General features: G+C 43.4%; 1 protein-coding gene across 3 annotated transcripts in view; it reads left to right on the top strand.

The window, feature by feature from the left end:
* The first annotated feature begins 650 nt into the window (after nucleotides 1-650).
* CLSTN2 (calsyntenin 2) overlaps nucleotides 651-25748 on the top strand; it is a 339467-nt gene continuing 314369 nt past the window's right edge. For 2 of the 3 annotated variants that reach the window (XM_077785560.1, XM_077785559.1), the window contains exon 1: nucleotides 651-840. Coding sequence is in view for 1 of the 3 variants with exons in the window: in XM_031505652.2 (XP_031361512.1) it covers nucleotides 752-836 (85 nt within the window). In the remaining 2 variants the exon portion in view is untranslated. The remainder of the gene's footprint in view (nucleotides 841-25748) is intronic. The other variant, XM_031505652.2, reaches the window with a different exon arrangement.

The following is a 25748-nucleotide window of genomic DNA, read 5'->3' as shown; positions in this document are numbered from 1 at the left end:
ATAATTCCTGGTGGTTCTCATAGCTTACATGGAGCTAATACCTTGTAATGTATTCTTAATGTGATAGTGTGGGTGTCCTCGTGTTTGTCGGCGCTTTCCTGCTGGGGTATCTCAGCTGTCTGCAGCCCTAGTAGCGAGCTGCACCTGCGAGGCCCCAAGCCGCGGCTTTCCTTGCCTCCGCAGCCCGACCCCACAGCCTCTGTGCACCGCGCCCCGCCAGGGCAGTCTGTGTCTCGGCTTTGTCCATTCCTCGTCCATTTCTCCCCTTTATCATTTGTCCTTGCCCTCCAACAAAACCATCTCATGTTCAACCCACCTTGGGTTTCCAAGGTCTTCTGTTTCCCTCCAACTTTACTGAACAGTTACTTTATCTTTCCTTCTCCGTTCCTTTCTTCCAGCCGCCACCTTTGTGTCTCCCTTTCCCGGCGCCTTTCGCATCCCTCACCAAAGCCTCGTTTTCTTCCTCTCCGCCCCGTCTCCCCCACTGCCCACCGCTTGTGCCCGGCCCGGGCCCGCGCTGCCCGCGGGGCTGCGGTGACACCTACGCGGCAGGTGCGGGCCTCGCTGCCCCGGCTCATGAATATCCGGGCCTGCCCTCGCCGTGACGTCGCCGCGGTCCCGGGCGGGGCCGGAGCCGCCCCGGCGCTGGCAGCGAGGGCGAGGGACGGCGCGGCGGCTGCAGCCTCCGCCTGCCGGCTCGCCCGCAGCGCAGCGCACGGAGCCGGGCCAGCAGCCGGCACCAGGGCCGGGGATGCGGAGGCGCCGCTGCTGCTGCTGGGGCCCGGCGGCGCTGCTGCTGCTCCCGCTGGGGCTGGGCAGCCTGCTCGCCGCCAAAGGCAGGTACCGGGGCGCGGGCTGGGCGCGGCTGCCCGCGGACGGCGGGGAGCGCGGCGGTCCTCGCCCCGCGCGGGGCTGAGCGGGGCTGCCGGCCAGAGCCGCCGCTCCCCGCACGGAGGGCGCAAAGTTCGGGCGGGAGTCTCGGCGGCTCGGCAGCGGTGCCCGCGGCTCGCCGGCCGCGGCTGTCCCGGGGTCGTGCGGGAGCAGCCGGGCCGGAGGTGCCGCCGCCGCCGCGGTGATGCTGCGGGGCCGCTCCGGCGAGAGCCGGGCACGGGCCGAGGCTGCGCCCCCGCACGCCGGGGCCGGGCGGAGGGAGCGGAGGAGCAGCGCTGGAGCCGCCCGGGCCGGGAGCGGAGGAGCAGCGCTGCCGGTGCCCGGGCCGGGCTGGGACCGACCGCGGTGCCGCAGGTGCGCCGGGGCTCCGGCTGCTCCGCAGCGCTCCCGCCTGCTCCCATCTCCCAGCCAGCCGTGCCCTTCCGAGAGCTCTGGCCGCACAGGTGTCGGGGATTTCTTGACACTATTTGTTTTCTTTTCCCTTACATTGTTTCCATGCAGTTTAGGACTGGCTTTTAAGCCCCAGGTTTTAGAAACTTAGTTTTGAGAACTCTGTCTCGGTCTTTTTTCTGTTATTTCCAAATGTTTCAGTTGCTCTTTTTTTTTTTTTTTTTTTTTTTTTAGTGTTTATTTTATCTGTGAGTATCTGTGCGAGAAAACTTCAGTGTTTGTTTTCTTAACAAGACCCCAACCAGCTAATTGAGCCGTAACTTTGTGAGGAAATTGATTCTTTCTAGCAAATGTTACTTGACTTTGTTTACATTTACGTGTATGAATAGCAGAAAGTGACTGTAGGAAATTAATTGCTCTTTCTCTGACTGACCCAACGGGCCTTGGTGTCCTGGTGGGAATGCCGTGTTTTCTGGGCAGGTTAGCATACAACACGTAACATTTTGATGGAGGGGAGTTACTTTCCTCCTCTTTGCTTTCTAATATAATTCAAAGTAATTGCCTCCTTTAAAAGGACCTTTTCTTTAGACAAGCCTGGGAGGATTTATTTCGTGGGAGATGTCTTAACCTGCCGGCAGTTCATCAGACAAAACGGGGTCGTTCTCGCTGGGCTCTGCTGTGCCTTTGACCACTGGAGGGCTGCAGAGAACATTTTTGGATAACAGGAGCCACAAGCTCCCAGTAGTTGGTGGTTAAAAATAGGCATTATAATGTTATTTATATTAATGTTAAAATGCTTAAAATTTTTGCTTATTACTTTATATGCCTTGTTTCTTAAAACTGGGTATTTTCAAAGACTATAAGGCAGTTTTAATAAAGGAGGTAAGATGTCTTGGCGCTGTATGCAGTTAATATCTGATATGCTTTTTTTTCCTCCACCTGGTCGGTAGAGGAAAAATAAAAAAGGGTTCATTTCAGCAAGAACCTCGTGCTTTCTCCTTGCTCTGTTTTTCTCCGGGAAGAAAGTTTTAAGTTAAAAGGCACTTTTTGGTTATCCCGTGCACACAATTGCAAAGCTTGGTGCTGTAACCCTAACCTGGACTAGTGGCCTGAAGGTGCATTTTAGTGGCAGATGAAGGTAGGATGCTCTGTGTACAAAGCTCCCCATGTGCCCTGAGCATCCTGTTATATATAGGATCAAAGGCAACCAAAGATAATGATTTCAGTTCTTATCTTAGGTCATCTACTTCACTGTCCTCTGCTGCTTCTCATTTTAAAAACAGTACCGATCCCCCTCCACACCCACTCCTTTTCCCCACATGTTTGTGAGGAAGGGGAGAAGGATTACAGGAGCAGTTCTGGTTCAAACTTTTCACTTGGTAGAAAATAACAATTTTTTTCACTAAATATCTCCAGGCTGCAAAAATTATTTACTATTAGTAGAAGGGGGAACCTGCCCTGCCACCCCCCAAAACAAACTCTCTGAAGTTTTCCAAGGAAAAAGAAATACGAGGCAACATCAGAATGTTTAGGAGGTTGTTAGTAACAGAACTTAATGGGTGTATTAAATATGCATATGCAATTTGTTAGCTTTGCAGCAGGTTGTTGACACAGAGATGTGTATCATAGGGTCCAGTAAAAATCACCATTTTGGACAGAAAAATGTTTTCTTTTAAGAAGTTTCAGAGAGCTTTGCTCAGTAAGACAGAGAGGCACACTTTCTGGTTTATTGGAATTGCCTTAATGTCTTGGAAATTGATGAACTGTCTCTTGTGGTCTTCAGCTATGGAAAATAGAATATGCTGAAGCATAAGGTTTGGGTTTTTTCCCCATCATATTCAAAATTCATCGGTCCGTGTGGTCACAGCACTTTTTATTTCCCCAAATCTCTGCATAATGCTTTTCTCTTAAGTAATTTATTACCTTATTATAGTATGTATTACTAAACTACTCAATAAAGTTTTAAAAGGGCTGTCATATCATAATTTCTTGTAAGACCCAATTAATCAGCCTCTTAAATGTTACTGTATTTGAACTTGATCATTACCATAGACAACATTTTAGTCTTAATTTTTAAGTATGGTCAAAAGCCTCTCAATGGTCGGAATAACTAAGAATATTTGTTTCCAATTAAATTAATTACATGGGCAAAACTTGAAGTCTTAGCCATTGCAGGCATTTCCAAATCAGTGGAACATTGAGTCCCACTTGGCAGGTCTGTGATGTGTGTGCATCAGATCTGACTCGGCAGCAGAGGAAGAGCTGACCCAGGGAGATGGTGCATGAGAGAAACCTTACCTGGGGGGAGGAAAGAGAGGGAAAAGCTTTGAGAACACACTGGACAGATCCTAGGGTCTGAAATTTTCTGCATTACTCAGTGTTTCCTTGTATTCTTTTTTTATAGTAAATAATAATTAAATACTTCTCATTATCAGTTCATGGAAGACATTAAAAAAAAAAAAAAAAAGCTGCCTTTCCAACCTCATCCAATATACACGAGAAGCAATGTTGGGAACGTGCTTACGTCTGAAGATGGGAGGTGAAGCAACTGTGCTTTCTTTTGCTGGTGCTTCCTGTAGCTCACCAATAAACCCCAATAAAGACATATACGTTATTTCATCTTTCTGTTTCTTTTCATCAATAAATGGAGTTAGGAATCCTTTTTTATTTAGAGTGTTTTGGTTGAAAAGCAGTTAATGAAGACTGACTCTTGTGTGTCACAGGATGAAAGATTCATCTTATTATGAAGTCTGGGTGTCAAGAAAATGAAATTATTTAGAGGTCTCAAATGACAGAAGTCAGTATTTGATAGCAGCTTCAGTATTCAGGTATTTCAGCATAGAAAACTGACAACTATATTTAAATTGCCATTATGAAGTTAGAAAGTGTTTGCCAGTCAGAATTATATTGTTACCAATTTAATTGCATTACTTGGAAAGCAACCAAGACTGGAAACTTAAGAGATTCCAAAGCATATTTTAATTGGAAGCAGTGTGTGTGCCACTTAAAGAACGTGCTCCAAGGTGCATCTTTTGTCACCTCCCATTAAGTGGCTTGAAAGCAGTCAGTGTTGGATCCTATTTTTCCCTTTGAAGTGAACTTGGAGGGTTGTATCTGTATCTGAACACACCTTCTCCTGCACAAATTGCACACTTAAAAGGTATAATGGGAAGAGGGGTGGGTTGGAGATAGAGATGACCACACACCCGATGTCTGTGTGGTAACAGAGAGCATTTATTGATTCAACCCCCCTTTATAAAGGGGGTTTGACTGGATAGCTCATGGGTCTGATCTTTAACACTGCCCAGCTCCTGGACCAGTGAGATGTCTGCAGCTAAGGATGGAACATAATTGGTTGAGGTTCCTGCCAGTCAACCCAGGGGCTGGTTTATGGGACCGGCTGGGTTTCTTATTTTTTAGTGAATTAATTGCTCAGTGCAAGCCAGCTTGTACTGTGGCAGACTCTTACAAAAAGGGACCTCAATTTTCTTTAATTGGTTTTTAAACACCCAGCAGCTGTACCCAGTAGATGAGAGTTGTGCACGCTCACTGGGGGCTTTCAACACAAAATTCAGGATGCCTCTAATGCTTCAGTGTTTTGTTTCCTTTTATGAGCTGCAATTTTACTCTATCCAGAAGGTTAATGAGTGGAATCTAACTATTTAAAATGTGGAAGTGTCAATTTCTAAAGTGCACTTTAAGACACCTCACTCTAAATGCCTTCCAATTCTTTGCTGTGTGCATTTCCATAAAAATGGATATGTTGATTGCTTATATCCCTATGATATAAGAGCAAGAGAATAAGTTACCAAGAATAAGTTGATAAAACATTTTGCATTATTATATGGCATCATAGTTCAAGTGGCTTCTTGATAAAATTAGCCTGAGAGCTCTAGATGTGTGTCTCTCACTGCATCAGTTAATTTGGTACTTGTCGTTCTCAATAAGTGATATTAAGAACAATTAAAAACCAGTGTTTAAGATACATTGAATCTAAGTGGGTTTTACCCTCCCTGCCCCAAAATCTTGCTTGATGTAAAAGATGGATGATTCTTAAAATCTATCTTTTAAGAAATTATTTGGGTTTGTGTAAATCTCTTGTGGTGCTTGGTGGTGTAGTATCCCTGATGCTGCTGGTTTTGTGGTACAGGTTGTGTGCACAAAGATGTTCAAGCTTGGCAGAAATTAAAGGGATTGGAAAAGGGGTTCTGTTTTTTTTTTGGGGCCCTTACAGGTCTGAGTATCCTCAAAATACAGATGGAATGTGAGTTAGCCAATAGATTATTGAAGAGTATTGGGCTAGGAAAGATGATTGTTGCAATTTACCTAAAAACATGCTTTGGAATAGAAGTGTATGTACTGTGCTGAATTACACTTCATTTTAATGTTGCTTCTCTCTGTATTGATTTTAAAGATAGCTCTGCATGGATTTGCAGTTTTCCAGCAGTTAATGTTGTTATCTAGATGTTTGGTTTTTGTACGTGTAATCTTGACCCTCGTTAAATCAATGTAAGATTTGCAGTGTATCTTGGTAAAGTCCGAGTTTCAGCCTTTGTGTGTTTTCCTATAAATGTAAACAATTATTTAAAGGCTTTAATATTGTTCTGCTAATAGTTGCCTTTATCCAAACAGGAGGAATGTTTGATTTAATCTCTTTCCTTTTACAGCTTCCTATAGTATAACTGCTTTCATTGAGCCAATAGAGTAATTCTTGGTGGCTTTTGTTGGTTTGGTTTGGGTTTTTGTTTTGTTTGTTTGTTTTTGTTATTTTCAAAGTACTTTTTATTCAACTTCAAACTAGCAAGTGAAGTGTTGGCCAGGATGGGTTTCCTGCAGGTTTAAGTGTGGTTATTCTTCCCTGTGCTGCTTGTCAGAACAGCTGTGTTGAAGCAGGCTGTTTGCTCCTTGTCTGTATTCCAACCCCACAATTCCTGTCTCTTACTGGGTAAATACTGGGGATGCAGTAAAGTCAAGCAGTGTGCACTCTCACAAAATTTTGCTTGCGCTCATTTTGTGGAGCTGTTTCTTGTTGCTGTTATAAATCAGACCAATCACTTGAAGTTGCATATCTCAAATATGGCTAGTACTTGGCTCTTTTTCTAGTAGCAATGATTAAGAATGACATTTAATTTACTACTACTCTACGTTGAGTGTCTTAGAACAGTTAAAATGAAGTGGGAGACCTTTTATTTCATTTGATGAAAATTGCAATCAAATACAAATATTAAGATTCTGCTTTTTGATCAGCATTCATCTGTCTTTCACTTGCTAGAAGATTGTAGTAAGTAAAGTAGGTGATAAAAATAGACTCTGCTCATTTTGGGACTGATTTCCTCGTTCTTTCTTGTGTAGATTCTCTTCTCACTGAATATGCATATGACTATCAACACTGTGTATGTGTTTATATATGTATTGCATGTGTCTGATCATTATCAGCTTGCACGGCCTTCATGACTTTTCAGACACTTGGGTTTTTTCCTCCTTAAACTCCAAGCTTCTGAAATCAAGCAACTAAGAAAATTTAGTCTTTTTTCCCCCCCAAAAAAATAATAAACCCTACCTTGAATGTGAGGGAGAAGTGCAAAGGTCGTGCAGGTAAATCACAAAAACTGGCAAACAAAGGAAATAATGAGGGTTTCCCTTATAACTTGGTGAGTTGTTTTTGTCTTGCACCTGGCTCTTGGAAATGTAATCAAAGTGTGACTCTGGCTGGAAATTATTACACCCCTTGCCTATGCCAGGTTGCACATTTGCAGTAATTGGGTTGAATTTCTTGGTTGTGAGAGGATCTTGTAAAATATGGGTTGGTAGAACTAAGTTAAAACCATTTGTGAACTCCGTCTCATGATTTTATGTGTGAATGATACTGTTGGTTTCTGAAATTTGGTTTGGAGTTAGTTTCACAAAGGTTACCAGCACAGGTCAGTCTGTGACAGAATGCATTGGCAGGTATATTTGAGGCATTTCTGAAGAAACTGTACAGCAATCATATTTGAAGGGTGATTCTCCCTTTTCCTTATGAGAGCTACTTTAAAAATTCCTGAGCTACAGCTGAACAGATGGTATTTGCCATTATTGTCAAGCTTAGATCTTAAAAGTTCATTTTTTCTTCCTTAGTTAATAGAATTATAAATTTATGTTGAAAAAGGAAAGCTAGAAAGATCTTAAATGTCTGATTTATACTTAGCTGCCTGTAAAAGTCAGCCTTTTGATAGTGGTTTTTAAACCTGGCAAAGCTAGACTCACACTCTTGATTCGGTGTCATAAAGGGAAAAACATTGGCTACTGAAGCCAGTTGTAGATGGTTTCTGTCTTCCTCAAAAAAAGCATAAAGACTGTGTGTGTATAAAATGATCAAAGTGCAATTATTTCTGTGTTCTTCTGAAGTGAAAGGCAAAAGATAAGGCAGAGTTATTGAGATGAAATAATTTGAAGAGAAACATTTTGAGGTTTATTTTGGGAAACCAAAATAATTTTTTTTTTTTTGCTTTTATCCACCCCTTATTCTATTTCCATCTGCACACCATGAAATCTTACACCCAGTTCTCTCTTAAGACCAAGTTTCCCTGTGGTACACAGCGGGTCTCCCCATCTTCCTGCATTACCCACCAAGTGTAACCAGGTCCTTGAGCAAAGACAATCCCACGAATGGGTTGGTCTTTGCCTGAGGTGGGATTAATCCAAACAGTTTTCCCTAAAATACCTTTCATATGTACTACAGGGACCTTATCTCCATCTACTGCGTGTAAGGGTTCTGACTGAGCAGGGCCAGCTCGATTGACAGACCCCCGGGTGTTGACCATCCAGGTTGCTTTTGCCAGGTTAATTTCTCAGTTTCTAAATGTTCCCCCACCGAGTGTCTTCAGGGTAGTTTTAAGGAGTCCGTTGCACCGTTCAACTTTGCCGGCAGCTGGAGCATGATAGGGAATATGATATATCCATTCGATACCATGTTCTCTGGCCCAGGTGTTGATAAGGCTGTTCTTGAAATGGGTGCCGTTGTCAGACTCAATTCTTTCAGGGGTGCCGTGTCTCCACAGGACTTGTTTTTCCAAGCTTAAGATGGTGTTCCGGGCAGTGGCATGAGGTACAGGGAAAGTCTCCAGCCATCCAGTGGTGGCTTCTACCATGGTCAGCACGTAGCGCTTGCCTTGGCGTGTCTGGGGCAGTGTGATGTAGTCAATCTGCCAGGCCTCCCCATACTTGTACTTGGACCACCGCCCACCATACCATAGGGGCTTCACTCTCTTGGCCTGTTTGATGGCAGCACACGTCTCACAGTCATGGATAACCTGGGAAACACTGTCCATGGTTAGATCCACCCCTCGGTCTCGTGCCCACTTGTAGGTGGCATCTCTGCCCTGATGACCTGAGGCATCATGAGCCCATCGAGCCAGGAACAACTCCCCCTTATGGTGCCAATCTAAGTCTATTTTTGACACTTCTATTTTTGCTGCCTGATCTACCTGCTCGTTGTTCTGGTGCTCCTCATTAGCCCGACTTTTGGGGACATGGGCATCTACATGACGGACTTTCACCGTCAGCTTTTCCACCCGAGAGGCAATGTCTTTCTATATATCAGCAGCCCAGATTGGCTTTCCTTTACGTTGCCAGTTGGCCTTCCTCCACCTTCCCAGCCAGCCCCACAGAGTATTGGCTACCATCCATGAATCAGTATAAAGGTAGAGCTTTGGCCACTTCTCTCTTTCAGCAATGTCCAGAGCCAGCTGAACGGCTTTGAGTTCAGCGAGTTGGCTCGATCCACCTTCTCCTTCGGTAGCTTGTGCAACTTGGCGTGTGGGGCTCCATACGGCTGCTTTCTATTTCCGGTTCATCCCTACGATGCGACAGGAACCGTCAGTGAAAAGAGCGTAGCAGGTCTCCTCTGCTGGTAGTTGGTTGTATGGTGGAGCTTCTTCAGCCCTTGCCACTTGTACTTGCTCCTCATCATCAGTGAGACCAAAGTTTTCACCTTCTGGCCAGTTCGTAATTATCTCCAAAATCCCAGGGCGATTCAGGTTTCCAATACGGGCGCGTTGAGTGATGAGGGCAATCCATTTGCTCCATGTGGCGTCAGTGGCATGGTGGGTAGAGGGAACCTTTCCTTTAAACATCTACCCCAGCACCGGTAGTCGGGGTGTCAGGAGGAGTTGTGTTTCTGTGCCAATTACCTCCGAGGCGGCTTGAACTCCTTCAAAGGCAGCCAAGATTTCCTTCTCTGTGGGAGTGTAGTTGGCTTCAGACCCTCTGTAACTTCGGCTCCAGAATCCCAGTGGTCGGCCTCGAGTCTCCTCAGGCACTTTCTGCCAAAGGCTCCAAGACAACCCATGGTTCCCGGCTGCAGAGTAGAGTACATTCTTGACCTCTGGTCCCGTTATGACTGGGCCAAGGGCTACAGCATGAGCGATCTCCTGCTTGATCTGGGTGAAGGCTTGTTGCTGCTCAGGGCCCCAGTGGAAATCATTCTTCTTTCGGGTAACCAGATAAAGAGGGCTCACAATCTGGCTATACTCAGGAATGTGCATTCTCCAGAAACCTATGGCACCTAGGAAAGCCTGTGTTTCCTTTTTGCTGGTTGGTGGGGACATAGCTGTGATCTTGTTGATGACCTCAGTGGGAATCTGGCGCCGTCCATCTTGCCATTTCACTCCCAGGAACTGGATCTCTCGGGCAGGTCCCTTGACTTTGCTCTTCTTGATGGCAAAGCCAGCTTCTAGTAGTATCTGGATGATCCTTTCACCTTTCTCAAACACTTCTGCCGCTGTGCTCCCCCACACAATGATGTCATCAATGTATTGCAGGTGTTCTGGAGCCTCACCCTTTTCTAGTGCAGCCTGGATCAGTCCATGGCAGATGGTGGGGCTGTGTTTCCACCCCTGGGGCAGTCGGTTCCAGGTGTACTGCACGCCCCTCCAGGTGAAAGCGAACTGAGGCCTGCATTCTGCTGCCAGAGGAATGGAGAAAAACGCATTAGCAATATCAATGGTGGCATACCACTTTGCTGCCTTGGACTCCAGCTCGTACTGGAGTTCCAGCATGTCCGGCACAGCAGCGCTCAGCGGTGGAGTCACTTCATTTAAGCCACGATAGTCCACAGTCAATCTCCATTCTTTGTCAGATTTGCGCACAGGCCAGATGGGGCTGTTGAAGGGTGAGTGGGTTTTGCTGACCACCCCTTGGCTCTCTAGCTCCCGAATCATTTTGTGGATGGGGATCACGGCATCTCGATCCGTCCGATACTGCCGGCGGTGCACTGTCGAGGTCGCAATTGGCACGCGTTGTTCTTCCACCCTTAGGAGTCCTACTGCAGAGGGGTTTTCTGACAGTCCAGGCAAGGTGTTCAATTGCTTAATGTCTTCTGCCTCTACAGCGGCTATTCCAAAAGCCCACCTGAGTCCCTTTGGGTCTTTGTAATATCCGTTCCGGAGGAAGTCTATGCCTAGGATACATGGAGCATCTGGGCCAGTCACTATAGGGTGTTTCTTCCACTCCTTCCCAGTCAGGCTCACCTCAGCTTCCACCAGAGTCAATTGTTGTGATCCCCCTGTCACACCAGCAATGGAAACAGGCTCTGCCCCCACATGTCCCGATGGTATCAGAGTACACTGTGCACCAGTATCAACTAAAGCATCATATTTTTGTGGCTCTGATGTGCCAGGCCATCGGATCCACACTGTCCAGAAGATCCGGTTTTCCCGTGCCTCTCCCTGGCTAGAGACAGGGCCCCTCTAACACTGGTTATCATTCCTTCCCTGGGCATACATACTAGAGGTCCCTTCAAGGGGGTCTGACAGATCGTACCCACAAGCTTGGTCACGGGAGGTTGAGGCTACCTTCACTTTGGTGGAACTCCCCCGGTTAGAGTTTCCCTCCTTGAGTTGACGGACCCGTGCTGCCAGGACAGAAGTGGGTTTCCCATCCCACCTCCCCATGTCTTCCCCATGGTCACGCAGGAAGAACCACAGATTAGCCCTTGGGGTGTACCCTCTCTCTCTAGCTGGGGATTGTTGGGTGCTGATTCTGGGGCCTGTGACTCTCACGGGTGCTGTATTAACCTTCCTTATCTCCTCCCTCATCTCCTCTTTAAACTCCTTAATCACAGCTGAGATATGAGCCTGCATTGGGCCATTAATCATACTCTCATAATTCCTAAGTTTGTTGGCAACAGAACCTATTGTCTCCCGGTGGGTGTCAGCATTGATCGTTGCAATGAAGGTGGCGTATTGAGATGGCCCAAGATTTGCCAGACTCCACAGCATTTGTCCCGTACACCTGACCTTGTCAGGATCATTATTGTGTCATCCATCCCTTCCAAAGAGTACCTCCAATACTGCCACTTCTCTCAGCTGTTGGATCCCTTCCTCGAGGGTCTTCCAGCGCATTCTATGATGGTGCTCTTGCATTCTCTCTCTGTGGATAAACCTCTCCCTGACACTCATTAAGAGCCGCTCCCAGAGAGAAAGGGACCCTGGTTCCCTTACAAAAACCTGATTTATACCCGAGTCCTGGGTCAAGGGTCCCAAGTTCCTTGCTTCACCACCGTCCAGCTGCACGCCTGTACCCATAAGATCCCAAACCCGGAGTAGCCAGGTAGCATAAGCCTCACGCCCTCGTCGCACAATGTCTTTATGCAGATTGCGAAGACTTTCGTACGTCAGGGACTCGGTGATGATAGCAATCTCTGGCTCCCCTGTGGGTTGTGAGGTTCCTCCATTCCTGTCCCTATCTGCAGGGTGCTCTGCTTTCACCTTAGACTTCCTTGTTTCTACCGGGGCCACTGCTGCTGACCGTGACTGCCCTTGTGGTTCAGCTGGAACCTGGACAGTTGTAACATTAGTGGGTTCCACAGCTGTACTATTAGACTGTCCCTCCTCAAGGCAAAGGGCCGGTTTCTCACCAGCTGGGGAAATGCACTCCTTCAGCATCTCTCGTATCTCCTTAACCAGAACCCTCACCCAATCTGGGCGGTTCATTTCTGAGGTGGGCTGTGGGGCAGGGTCAGGCTCTGGAGCAGCAGCATCTCGAGTCTGTGGTGTAGGTGTGAGGGTAGTTATCCAGGTTAATCTTCTCTTATCTCTGAATGCTAAATATAACAGGACTATCAGCAACACCACCTATTGTATGGTATCATTAGCACTTATAAAGGATCTTAACCCTTTGAGAACTGGTGGAGCAGACCCAAAAAGATGGTTAAAAGGTTGAGAGAAAGTTTGCCCAGGTGCTATTTCCTCGCAGTAGGTACCGTTATTAAAGTAACCCCAAAAACATACAGTTAACGTGTGATAGCTATGAATCCATGTACCTGCCTTCCAGAGGAAATTAAAGATCCATGAATTCCTCACCCAATTAACCCAGAAGCCAAACTTGATAACAGACACCGTAGCCTTAGTTATAGGACCCATTTTTAGATAAGGGTCTGCAAATGGGAAAAGTATAGCTACGATCACATGCCACCCAAACCAAGGTAAACTAGACCACATGGTGATGCTGAAGATGTTTTTACACACAACAAAACCAAATTACTTAAGAACTGTTAATCCTTTTTCCCTCTCAATGCCCTCGAGCCCCACGTTGGGCGCCAAATTCTGTCTTGGTTAGACAAGACAGGAGTCTGTGAAAGAGGGCAAAGCCTCCTGTACAATGGAGAACGGCAAACCCCCCTCCCTCTGAATTACCAGGATCTTTAAATTAAAAAGCTCTCAGGCAAAGATATGGGAGTGGGAGTAACAATTCTTTACTAGGAGAAAACTGGACAACAATTTAAAAAAAGGCAAATGCAATCGGTACAAACAAAACCAGTGAAAGAAAAAGTCTAGAACCTGAGGAATGCCAGTGTCAGTTTTGCTGGGACAATTGCTTTCCCTTGCAATAGTTGATGAGTTGCAGCTGAAGTGGTGATCTTTAGAAGGGTATAATTTTCCTCTGAAGATCTGGTGGCAGTGGGGGCCGGTCTTCCTCTGCGCCGGGGTTGCCTCTGAGCTCCGCTGCCGTCGCCTCTGCGCGCCGGCTGCTTCGCTGCGAGTGCCGCCGAAGAGAGAGCGAGAGAGAGAGCTGCTTTCCCCGGGAATCCCGCGCAGAGAGAGAGAGAGCTGCTTCTCTCGGAGTCCCGCGAAGAAGAGAGAGAGCTGCTTTCCCCGGGAATCCCGCGCAGAGAGAGAGAGAGAGGCTTCTCTCGGAGTCCCGCGAAGAAGAAAAAGAGAGCTGCTTCCCCCCTCTGGGTGGGACCCCTCACGGTGTTACATTTTTTCAGCCCTTCATTAAATCAGTCAATGGTGTATAAACAAACCATTGCCTCTACAGGACAAACCATTGTCTTTGAGAGAGATAACAAAAACCTGTCCAACCGGTTCGCCTTCGACAGATGGCAAATGGAATACAAGCTTATCTTACAACCCAGGACAGCTTGCTCTGCACTCTTCCTTTAATAGTGGTCTTTGATGTCATGGGATCTGTGGGACCATTCCAAAGTAGGGATTTGGTGTTCCAATTTGTAGGGATTCACAAATCAAGAAGAGCTGGAGCTGCTTGTGAAGATCAGCAAAAATATCTGGTGGAAGTATTTTTGGTGGAAGTATTTTTGGTGACCAAAAACTGTCAGTCCGTTTGTTGGATGTTTGACTTTCTAATAATAAAAAATGTTAAGATATTTTTGTCCAATATGTTTTATTTTTAATAACTTAAATCTGTGTAGATTTGAGTATAATGCCTTTAGTTAGAAAGTACTTCAATTTGAGATATTTTGGAAGAGGTAGTTCCCTTCTAAGTTCAGGGGAATATTTACTGTTTTCCCCCCCTCCATTCTGCAAAATAGAAACTTGTCTTGTTTTCCAGTCTCAAAGAGTATATATTCTTTTTGTGTAGAGTGGAATTTACTAGGGGATAAATCCTAAAATGCTGTAATGATTTCTTAGACTCTTCATTTGAATTGGAAGATCTAAATCCGTGCATGATTTGGCTTAACCTTCTTTGCAAATACTTGAAGATGAACAATATAAATGCTTTCTGTACAGAATGAGGCTGTGTACTTATTTTTCACCATAGAGAGCATTTATTTACAGCATGATCAACAGATGAGGAAAAATAGTTTTGATAAGCAAAGCAGTTGGCAGAGGTTTTAAGGCTTCAGTACTTTCAGCACTTCGAACCCAACAAAGGGACACAAGCTCTGAGCCATAAACCTTCTCCAAAGAATGCAGATTGATTGGAAAATGTTGAAATTCTGTAAACTTTTGGGTGTGTCGCATTGACTGTGTTTCAGGAAGCAGTTCTCATTGAGACCACAAATTCTAAAAATAAGTTAGGGCAAGGGGATAAGGTCTGTTATAGAAACTTAATTATAGACCAGCTTCTGTTTCTTTGGAAGCTAATAAAACCCAGTATATTTTTCCAAGACTTGCCAATATTGGCAGATTGGTGGACTGAAGGGTAAACTGGGACATAACAGGAAAATTAATTTTAGTCTGTGTTTAAGTTCACCATTTTCTATACTAAAATACTTTTTACAAAGTGCTGACTCTAGCATAATTGTAAATGATTTTTGAGTTTATCTTTGCAAAATGTTTCCTGGGTATCTTTTTGCAGATCTTGTCTAACCCAGTTCTTTCAGGCTGACTGCATGTCAGAGAATTCTCTTATATTCCACATAAGCAATTACTCTGATATAATTTATGACCCGCTGACCTTTTCACTTTTCTGCTGCAATGATTATAATGCGTGTGTTGAACAAAGGAGGAAATTGAAGGCCAAATACACAGGGGAGTTGAATCACCCAGGAGCTGGAGAAGTCTGGTGTAATCTGTGGGTAGGGAGTTGATCGCAGGTTTTTCCTGGGGATAATGTGCAGATCTCTTTCTCAGCTATTGTTGCAAGCACAGGAGGAGAAATTTGATGATGGGGAGCGAGGAAAGCAAGGAAATGCACAGTGGCAACTCCTGGAAAAACAGCACCAGTGGGATACTACTTAAGGATTATTCTGCATTGTTCTGGGCAGCACTAACAGCTGTGTCAATCTCTCCTCACTAGGGAGGGAAGGGACACGAACATGTAGGACATCACATGCTACTCTTGGTTTCTTCTCTGCCTCATAAGAGATTAAGTACTTCTAAGGCGCCAGAGGCTGGGGGACTGAACGGAAGGGCTCTGGTTACAGAAAAACAGTGGTGGTTTTTTTTGGTTTTTTCCCTGCTTGGCTTGTAATACTTCAGCTGGTTCAAGTCTCAGATCTAAATGTAAAATTTAGTAAGTACTCTATAAATTTGGCAGTATTTTTGTGATGCATTTCAGTGTATGTAGTGAATCTATCAAAATTCAGCTCCCTGTGATCTGAGAGGTCTGGAAAGCAGAAAGAAAATGAACTAGAACCTGTATGCTTTCACATTCTTAGGAATGTAAAAATTAATGTCTTAGTTTTGCTCCTAACTTAGTGGTTGTTGTTGCAGGGAGTTGATCTAAATGTAGAAGAACTGATATTTAATTTCTGTAGTAATAAGTGCTTTTCCATTTGTTGTTCCCATTATTGAGTGGGACTGATTGCCAGCAGCTTTGTATGACCTGTCAGGTGGAGAACTCGCTTTGGCTAAACTTTGGAGTGCATTCAGCAGAACTGAGAGTGACTACTGCCCTTCAAAGGGAAGGTTCTTTATAGCATTTCCAAAATACCTGGCTCAGACCAACAATTGCACCTGCCTTGGGCGGATCATGAGTTCCCCTGTGGTCCTCAAAAAATATGGGCTGCTCAACTTGCTCAAGAGCTGCAGCATCCTGTACTCACACTGGTGTTTTTTCTCCAAGATGTGTTTGGTAGGAAGTGCCCATGATCCCATTGCAGAAAGGGAATGGAGATGTCATTGCCAGCTTACAGATCCAAATGGGTTGAGTGGGAGTGTGACCCTGAAAAGCTGCTGCACTCTTCACTGCACTGATTTAGCTGGAGACACTTTGGCTGCAGAGGAATTTCCATGCCGTACTTACTTGACAAAAAAACGGAAGAAAAGTGTGTGCTGGTTTTACTGAAGTATTATTCGGAAGCATTCTTTTATTTCAGTGGCACTGCAGCTCAAATGGAAATCAATGGCTCATTCTCCTAACTATGGAGAAGCTGGGTCATTCCCTGTGTGCAGACCCTTGGTAATCTGCAAGTTTGCACACAAGAGTTCAGAGTGTTCAGAAATTGTGTTGAGCGTGTTTGATAGCCTTTATATGAAATAATGCTCCACGTTGTGACCTGAAATAGAAACATAGTAGGTAGTATGCTGGAAAACGCAACAAACCATGTGGGATTGTGCTCCTTTGTACTGGCAGAAATTATGGAGATTTTCTGGTGATTTGGACTATCTGGTTGTGATAAATGAGACTTCTGTGTGACCAGTCAAACACCTGACTGCTGCTGAGATTAACATGTTCTGTTAACACTACAGACTTGATCTGTAGGAGAAAAATCAAGAGTGCTTTTGATTTTAAGATAAGTTTTCAACAGCTGCTGACTGGGTTAACTTGATATTACATACGAATTGATGTATATGCTACGTTGACCATGCAGCTGCAGATATGTTATTTTCAAATATCACTGAAAATAACATTACAAGGGAAAATTTGTGTCTCTTCATCCTAGGTTTTGTTATGTGTAGTAAATATAATTCACGCCATTCCTTGTATGAAATACGTAATTTTGGATACTTGTTAGATTATGCCCGTTGTATTAGTTCCCCCCCACCTTTGCAGGCGAGACTGGGTGTATATTGGAAACTGATTTACAAGTGAAAGGATGTGGCTCGGCAGGAGATGGGCCATTGATGGACTCCAGGTGCTGGCCATCAGGACTCCAGGTGTTGACCATCGGGTGCTGATCATTGAATGGCCTGAGATGGATCTCATGGAAATCCTCAGACAGATCCATGGGAATGCAGCGTTCCCGTAAAATCTCATCAGGAATTCACCTACTCCGGACACTGAATTATTTTTCCTCATCACCAAAAAAGAAAATCTCATTAACCTATGGACTCTGAGTGGAAGAAAAGACTGACTGCTCAAATCTTGGCCTCGGGCGGAATTTTCCCTATAAAAACCGCTTGTGCCAGGATGGAGGTGTGTGGGCATAGGAGAAAACCTCTGCTGAGGCTGACTCCTTGTTGTACACCCAGGGCCAACCCTGGGCTCGGCTCTGTTCTTTCCTTGTGGCTGGCTAGATAGAATTTGACCGCTAATAAAATTATTTTTTTCCTTATTTTTAATCTGGCTGAATAAATTCTCATTTATAGTAGTTTCATAGCAGCAATTACATGAGGCTTGACCATTCCTCCTCTGTATTCAGACAAGGCTTCAGTGTGACTGGTACCAGTGGTTTGGGTTTTCTTTTGCTTTCTTTTTTCATTCAGAGTGGACATATAGACTTTGTTCTCACTATACTAAGACTAGAAACTCCTTCCATATATGCTAATGGTTCACTTTTCCTGCTATAATTCTTGAACAACTGTCTTTTGAGAGTTTGAGCTTGGTATTTCAAAAGTGTCTCAGTTTCAAAACCTTCTTCAAATTGAGGGAGTTGTTCTGGAATTGTAGAACTAGCTTGAATTCCAGTGAAGTTCTCTGTGTTCTTCTTTCCTTTGCCTTTATAATGAGGGCAATTTTTTTTTTTTAAGGAAATTAACTTTTGGATGAGATAATCTGCTGAAGTTCTTCATTTACATAACAAATTACTGGAATGCAATATTGATTGCTATTCATGAGCACCAACATTCACTGAATAGCTTGGAAAGCTAATTAAAAATTATAATTTACTTTATTTATCTTTCTCCTGTTAATGTTTCCCTTTCTTGTCAAATTGTAAAGTTGGTTTTTGTCTTCAGTTTTTAAAAAGAACCTGTCTTCATCACAGTCAAGAGACTTTTCCAGCCTGTTCTGAATTGTTCAGGTGCAAAGTTATGGGTAAGTAGGGTGAAGTCTCTTGGAGCTTCTTGATGCCTTCTATGTAACTTAGGTAAGTTTAAAGACAGATTGTTTGCATATTTCACAGCCTCTTAAGATTAGAGAGTAAGATTTTAGTTTAACAATTTTAGAGCACTATAAAAGAACCAAAATGTTGACTTATTAGAAGAAAAATCTTTACATATGTAGGTATTATAAATATCTTTAAAAATCTTGTCTTGAGCAAATTGCTGCCTGACCAAGTGATGTGGTTACTCTTGACTGTCGATGTGCTGACAAGTATCTTTACTACATCAGTTTTAGCTATCATTTAGTTTAACTTGTGTTCTATAACAGGAGAAGGTGACAGAAATCATGATATTGTCCCTGTTTCTGAAGTCTGACTATTGAGTGAGTCTGTGATAGTGTACCAGAAAGTCTTGCTTTGTGCTTGTGGTTCAAATGTTCCCTGTTTCTAGAAATTGCTCTTTAGCCCACCCTGACCTTTTGTCCTTCTCTTTTTCCCAAGGTGCTGGCCACCTGGGCAGGTTATTTGTTCAACTGCAAGTCCTTTCAGTCAGGGACATAATTCTTGAATCTGCATTTTGGAGAAACCCAGCAGAGTATTTTGCACAGGACACCACTGTTGCCATTCCTAACTCATGTCAGTGGATATTTGATTGTGTCCTATGAGAAATATTAAATATCATGGAACACTTGATAAGGATATTAAAACAAAGTGAAATGTGTTAAAATAGCTTTTGCAAGTAGAAAAAATGCTATTAAAAGACTAAGAAGGCAGTTGATTTGCTCAACACTGAGCATAAGATGCACAGTGTTGGGTGGACAGGGCTGTTTCTCAGCATGGTGCTTCTGAGGAGAAGATGGCTTTTTAAAAGTCTCATCACCAACACATCGGAATGCAGCTGATAACATTCATAAAGTTCATAAGTGTGTGTTTTTTATCATTCCTTGTGCTGTACTCAAACATCTCATACAAAATGTTGTGCCAGCAGCTGAAGGAAATGAGTTAGTCCAAGGTTAGGCTTACTTCAGGTGTATATATTGCTGGTTAGAATTTAGATTTATTTGTCAAGTAATTTGTAAAAAGTCTACCCTAAAGAAGGATTTGTCATGCTGTTAGCTCTGTTTAAAAGCAATTTGAAACACTGATTAATGAAAAAGTTTACCATTTTAAGTTGACTTCCTGAAGAGAACTGTAATATGATGTGAGCACTTAAGGAAATTGTAAAAACTGCATTAAAAATATTGTGTATCCTTGCTGCATGCCTTGTATCATTTGTGTATGTACCCTGCATATTCTGAAGAAATGATTGTATCTGGAGTCCAACTGTTCCATTTCCATTTTGTAGAGCAATTGATTAATTAGCTTTATGCCACTGTTCCTGTGAATGAGAATGATATATTTGTTAACTTCTTAAATATTAATTTGTAATTTTTGCAGGCAAGACTGCAAACAGTTGAACCACAGCAAACACAAATATGTTTTATGCATTTCTTAATGATTTGGTAAAAAGACACGCTTTTGACTTAAGTTTGATGTCTGTCTTTTTGTTATACATTATTTGTGTTTGTTCTGTAATCAGATGGCTTTTTGGGATTAATATGCATCAGATTCTAATCCTTTAATTATGTTAGCTAATATATTTTCCTTTTTTTTTTCCTTCATTGAAGTCAGCAGGGTGGCTTGCAAATGAATTTGAAAGTAGAGCTCAGTTGGGAAATGATAACAGTGCATATTCTGCAGATCAGGATTAGTGTCCAAGGCAGTACAAAGCTATGTACTCTGTCTTTTTCAAGGTGCTCATAAATCCATATTTCACAATGAGATGACTTTGTATTAGGATTTGCCTCCAAATGTGGCACTGGAAGGAAAGAAGGCTCTGGGCTAAGACACTGCTCATGAGACACCTTGGATTTGCTCCTCGTGCTTCCTTTCTTGGCTCTATGAGATTCCACGGACAGGATTTGGCTTGAAGTTTGTTTTCCTATGCTGCTTATTCTTCATGGAAGAGGCATGATGCCTTTTCTATTTTAAATGCTCTTATTTTTTGTGAGGTGAGCCACGTGCTGTGACAATTACCTTGTCACCTGTTCTGTGCTCCCAAGCCAGAGCTCTCCACCCTGCGTAGCTGAGTGAGGAACAAGGTGGAGTGCAAGGAAAGAAAGCAGTGTGTGTGTGTGTGTGTGGCTTTACCTGGCTCCTTTTGTTCTGTGAACGGGCACAATCATCTCTGAATTCTCTCAGGAACCAGTTGCATTTGTGGTGGAGCTGTCATTCGCTCTCAGCTCTGCTGTTAAAGCAAAACAAGTCCCTTGCTTTTGAGTAGTGTGCTGAAAATGTGTTTCCCACTAAAACTTTGGAAGAAAATGTCTTCCACGGCCCAAATGTCCTATCCCAAAAGGTTTAGTTAGCTTGGAAGTACTCAGTCTAGCTGGTTCTTTTCTTGATTTCAATTTTCTCTTCTCTTGCTGTCTTACAATCTCTAGATGTCCTTAATGACACACACTTTAATCCGTTTAATTGCAGTAACTCAACCGCATTTTTGCCTGGGCTTTAGAGACCGAGTGGCAATACTGGCACCGTGTGTTCCTAAGCTACAGTTCTTCCTTTCCTTTTCCTTGGGGTTATGTACCATTCCTGTGAAACAGTTTGCAAATTCTTTATTTCTTTTTCCAATGTTTTGGTTGTTTGGCTTGTAATTTTTTTTTTTTTTTTGAGGATTTTGTTTGGGTTTTTTTTGTGGGTTTTGTATTGTTTCAGGGGGGATTGTTTGGTTGGGTTTTTTTATGGTTTTTCCTTTGCTGACTCTAGTAGCTCTAAAAGAATTCTCTTCCCCTTGCAGTATGTTTTATTGAGACCATTAGCTACAATGAAGGTGATTTATTTATTTGATCTCAAGAAGACAGCTTGGATACTGTCCTGTCCAGAGCTGGCTGCTCTGGCCACCAGCACCCAGGGGTTACTGGAGCCCTTGTCACCTCCTTGCAGTGGCCTCAGGCCAATGCCTGTTTGCAGTTTGGACACAGCTGGGCTGGAAGTTGTGTTTGCTGCCTGCTGAAGGCTTTGAGCAGCACCCTGGGCTGTTGCTCACCAGCTGGTTCAAGGGATGGACTTCTCCTGGAGAGTTTGTGCAGTTCTGTATTGCAGGGCTGAGGATGCTCTCGGTCCGTGTCAGCAGAGAAAGGGCCTCTGTCAGCCACCTCAGTGCCACAGCAAGCACTGCCAGTGCAGCCAGCTGTGTGCTCTGTCTGTGAGCAGAACCAGGAGACAGCTGCTAGTCAGGGAACCAGCAGGGCAGGCCAAATGTGAGTGATTTCCCAGCCCCTGACAGGGGGCATTCAGCACTGGGCTCTTTGCTCCAGGCTTACACCTCTTGCTGGTTTGCAGGGCTTTTAAGGAATATCCATTAGTCTAAGCATCCCCACACCATCCGGGAAATAGGTTGGTTTTTTGTTTTTTTTTTTGGTTAGGCTCTGATAGCAATAGTCACACTTTGTTCCTTAAACTAAACTACCGTATGCCTGCGTTCCAAAGATCATTGAAAAACCTGGCGAATCTGCTGGCAGTCATTGATTCGTGATGTGCCGTGGCAGTGACACCAGGCTGCCATTCCTTCCTGTGTGCCCTTGTCCCCTCACAGTGTAGCTGGGGCTCGGAGCCTCTGGCACAGCAGGGCCCGTTTGCTTGTCCTCACCAAGGCAGGAATATGCAGGCTGCCATGCAATGATTATGCCTTGGTTGGAAATTGCTGTTCAGGGCATTACAAATATTTTTCTTTGGGTGTTGCTAATTTTCCTATCTTCCCAATTTATGTTTAAGTTTCTCCTCTAGCAAGAGCACTGAAGGAACCTCAGAAAACAGAGATGGGAGAAAAGCTTGCAGGCTAGTTTTTTTTAACTTTATTTCCTCCCCCCGAGCAGAACGCTTTTTCTCTTATCTTTGCTTTCCATTTGCACAGGTTTTTAGTTTAGCATTTCTAGCTACTGTAAAATAAGGATGTTATTTTTAATAGGTCTAAAATTATAGATAAGAATGGTTTGAAAGGGGGAAAAAACCCACCCACCAAACCCCCAAAGCAAGCCTGTACTGTAATACAGATGCTACTACTTATATTTGCATTTGGTGCATTTGCATAACAGCCAGACTCTTGGCCTTAATTCTGAATGAAACATAGTTTTCTTTTATTTCATTGGCTAAGAAAAGTTAAGAGTTGTTTGTTTGGTTTTTTTAGTTCTTCTCCTTACAAATTCTATATTAATTAGGTTTTAGACTGCATAAAATGTGTAACTACTGTTACTGATTTTTCTCACTGATGGAATAATGGTCATCTCTCTTCTGAGCTGGTCTCATGAGATTCTGTAGGTTACCCAGTAACATAATAAAATCAAACACAGACACATTATCTGTTAAACTATACACTGTGAATAGAAAATGAATAGTCACTCTGAAGTGACTCTTTGGTCTCTTCTGTATTTTATTTTACTGCTGACTATGTTCTTGTGGTTTTGTGGGATTTTTAAAATAGCATGGAGTATTAATATAGAAAAAACAGTAAGTGACAGAAACTACTGCTCAGATGGAAGTGTCAGGTTGTTACATTACAATTAGCTGACCTATAAAACGTTAATTATAATCTAACTGTTTGCACTCATGTACAAAAAAAAGGACTCAGAATAATGTCTCCAATGTTTTTACCTCCCTTTGTTCTTTTGTGAAATCAAAATTAATGGGGAAATTTCATGAGGTGAAAAAGGGGACCTAGAGATGATGTGTGAGCCATTTAAGCACTAATTTCTTATATTCATTTTTTCATCAAGGGGGGATAATAAAGCCATGAGTGTAACAGCAGGGACTCTTCCTTGTTTGAGAAGAGGTCTCAGAACAAAATTAGGGCAAAGCCTTATTTTAGTCCTCCTAAGAATGAAATTAAGTCAATTAATATTTTTAATAATTTAGAAGTTGTTCCCCAGATTGGCTGTTTATTCTTGTCAAAATGTATTTTAAATTTCATTTGAAAAGAAATCTCTTTTAATGTGATGCAGCTTTACCTTGCAGGAGGAAGCATCTGTCTGCAGTGCATTCTTTTGTGTTTTTTTTTGTCTAAGTCTGTGAACAGACCATTTTTACCTTAAATTACACCTCATATCCCAGGTTGCTTTCTTTGTAGGTTCTCCTGTGCTATTTAGTGTGCAGGGTTTCATGCACCACCAGTTAGGGAACACAATGGAGAAGGTTGTGGTCCTTTTCAGACTGACACAGGGTATCTCTTCTATCCTACATTAATATCAGCGGAGTAGCATTTCTTTGTTTCATTCAGACAATTATTCTGCAGTCAGAATGCTACTGTTGAATTTAACTTTCACTGACTAGCAATAGATAATACTAAACAAAAAGCCAAGGTACTTTTGAAGCATCTTCTGATACTATAAATACAATCCAGACTGGCAGTGGTTAAACCAGTGGGTATCCTGTTTACATGGACCTTCTTTTTGGTGATTTTTAAAATGATTTGATGGATTCTGGGAGGAGCTTCCTATATTTCTGACAGTTTTCTATCAAATAAATGCCATAACAGTTTAAATAACTATTCAGGAAGAGGCCCAAAAGGCCAAAAAACAAAGTCTGCCGACTTGAGCACAGTATATGAATAAAAAGTGAAAGCTGCTGTTCCCCTTTCCAGTCATTTGCCCATACCTCCCTCCTTGTTTTAGGGCCTGTAAAATGGATTAGTTTTCATTAACTGGCTGTGGTGTGGTTATGTTGGTTTTTAATTGCAGTCAGCAAAGAAGTTTTACTGCTGAGTAAATTAGTCATTGGCACAAGTATGAAAAAGTGAATTCAGTCAAGAAAGAATGTATAGGTGCTAATGCTGGACTAGAATTAGATTCACTCTGAGCCACCGCTACAAGGTAATAAGGTTGTGGTGATACTCAACAGGAATTGAATGTTTAATCAACAAAGCTTCCCATCTGAGCATTAGTATAAATGCAGTGAGAAGTCTGGTGCTCTTAAATGTAAAGATCTGAGTCGAAGATTGCATTTAGTCTGTAGGAAAGATACTTTTTCCTCTGTGAAAAAAAAATGACTTTGCAAAGGTTTTAATTCCCAAATTTTGCTGCTTTGTGTATTTGTACCTGTGGAACAAGAGGCTGGGGGGTTCACACCATGGGGTGTTGTCCATATAAAAAGAACCTGTGTGTCAGAGAGGAAGATGGGTCAGTATTTGTTCTCCTGGCAGACCCTGTAGCTGTTCCTTGCAGAGGTGCTGCACAGGTTGATTGTCAGCGACTGTCTTGCTCTGCTCGTGTCCACGCTCCAGTGCTGCCAACACAGCCGTACACTGGCACTGCATTTGGGGCTGCTTTCAGATGAGTTTTGTGGGATGGCTTTCCTGTGGATCTTCTGTTTCCATTGTCCTTTTATCACCATGCCATGGGTGCTTTCATGGGTTGCAGGGGCAATCTGTGAGCGCTGTGACCCTGGGACGAGAGCTCCCTTTGTTGGTCACAACTGGCCATATCTGTGTTCAACAGCACCTGTGTGTTCCCAGGGCACATTTCATGGAATACCTTTTCTGGTTATTCTTTCAGCAGTCTAAATGTACTCGCTATGGAAGGGATCTTCCTTTTCTCCTTTCACATATCTGGTAAAAATCCTGCACAAAGCTATTTTTGCACCTGATGCAAGTGTGAGTTGTTGGTCTGGGTGTTGTCAGAGTTCTCCAGGCAGCTCTGTGGAGTTGCCCATCATGTCAGCTGGGGCCCTCTGTAAGTATAAGGATCAAACACAGATATTTGTTCATCTGGCCAGAATCCTGAAGGGAGGGCAGAAGGTAAGTAATATCCCATTGATTTTTGCCAGGACAGCTCTGTCTTTCTCATGCCGATATTGCTCATTGCCTGAGAATTTATGGTGACAGCTGGAGATTGATGCAGATATTGATGTTAATGCAGCAGCCTCCAAGGCATTATTAGGATGATACATGGGGTAATTCCATGGTTAGATTCTTCTGGCACCTGCTGTGCCATGGAGCTGCAGCTTAGCTTGCAGCCCACTGGAAGGAGAAGCGTTGCTGCTGGCTGAAGGCAGTGTGAACTGCTCAGTCCGTGTTGCAATCTGAATAATGTTTTTAATAAAAGTAAATGCATTTGGCAATCAATATCTCCGTGTAATTGTTTAGCTGTTTTCCCTGTATGAATCTGTGTACTTTAGATGCTCTTTTGCTTAACAAGCTGCAGTCAGTGAAGCATTTCTTGCAGTATAAGAGGTTTTTGAGGAGGGGTGGGAGCAGAGAACTGCAATTGAGTTTTGACAAATAGAAGCTTTAGGAGCAAGAGCAAGGCACGAGATATCAGGTCCTTCTCTCCCTAAATTGTGAAAATCTCTTGGTACCTTAGTGAATATATACTATTTCACTTAGATTGAATATCGGTGTTGATACTGTTAAGCTTTTGCAGTCTTGTGGAATTTGATGGTATAATTTAAACCTGCAGCTGTTGTTTGCCTCATGTCAGAGTGAAAAAGATTAATATTCATTTGT

This window comes from Lonchura striata, chromosome 10 (assembly GCF_046129695.1).
Source record: "Lonchura striata isolate bLonStr1 chromosome 10, bLonStr1.mat, whole genome shotgun sequence".
Classification (NCBI taxonomy): Eukaryota; Metazoa; Chordata; class Aves; order Passeriformes; family Estrildidae; genus Lonchura; species Lonchura striata.
Note: the sequence above shows the minus strand (reverse complement) of the source record. Positions and strands in the feature narration are given on the sequence as shown.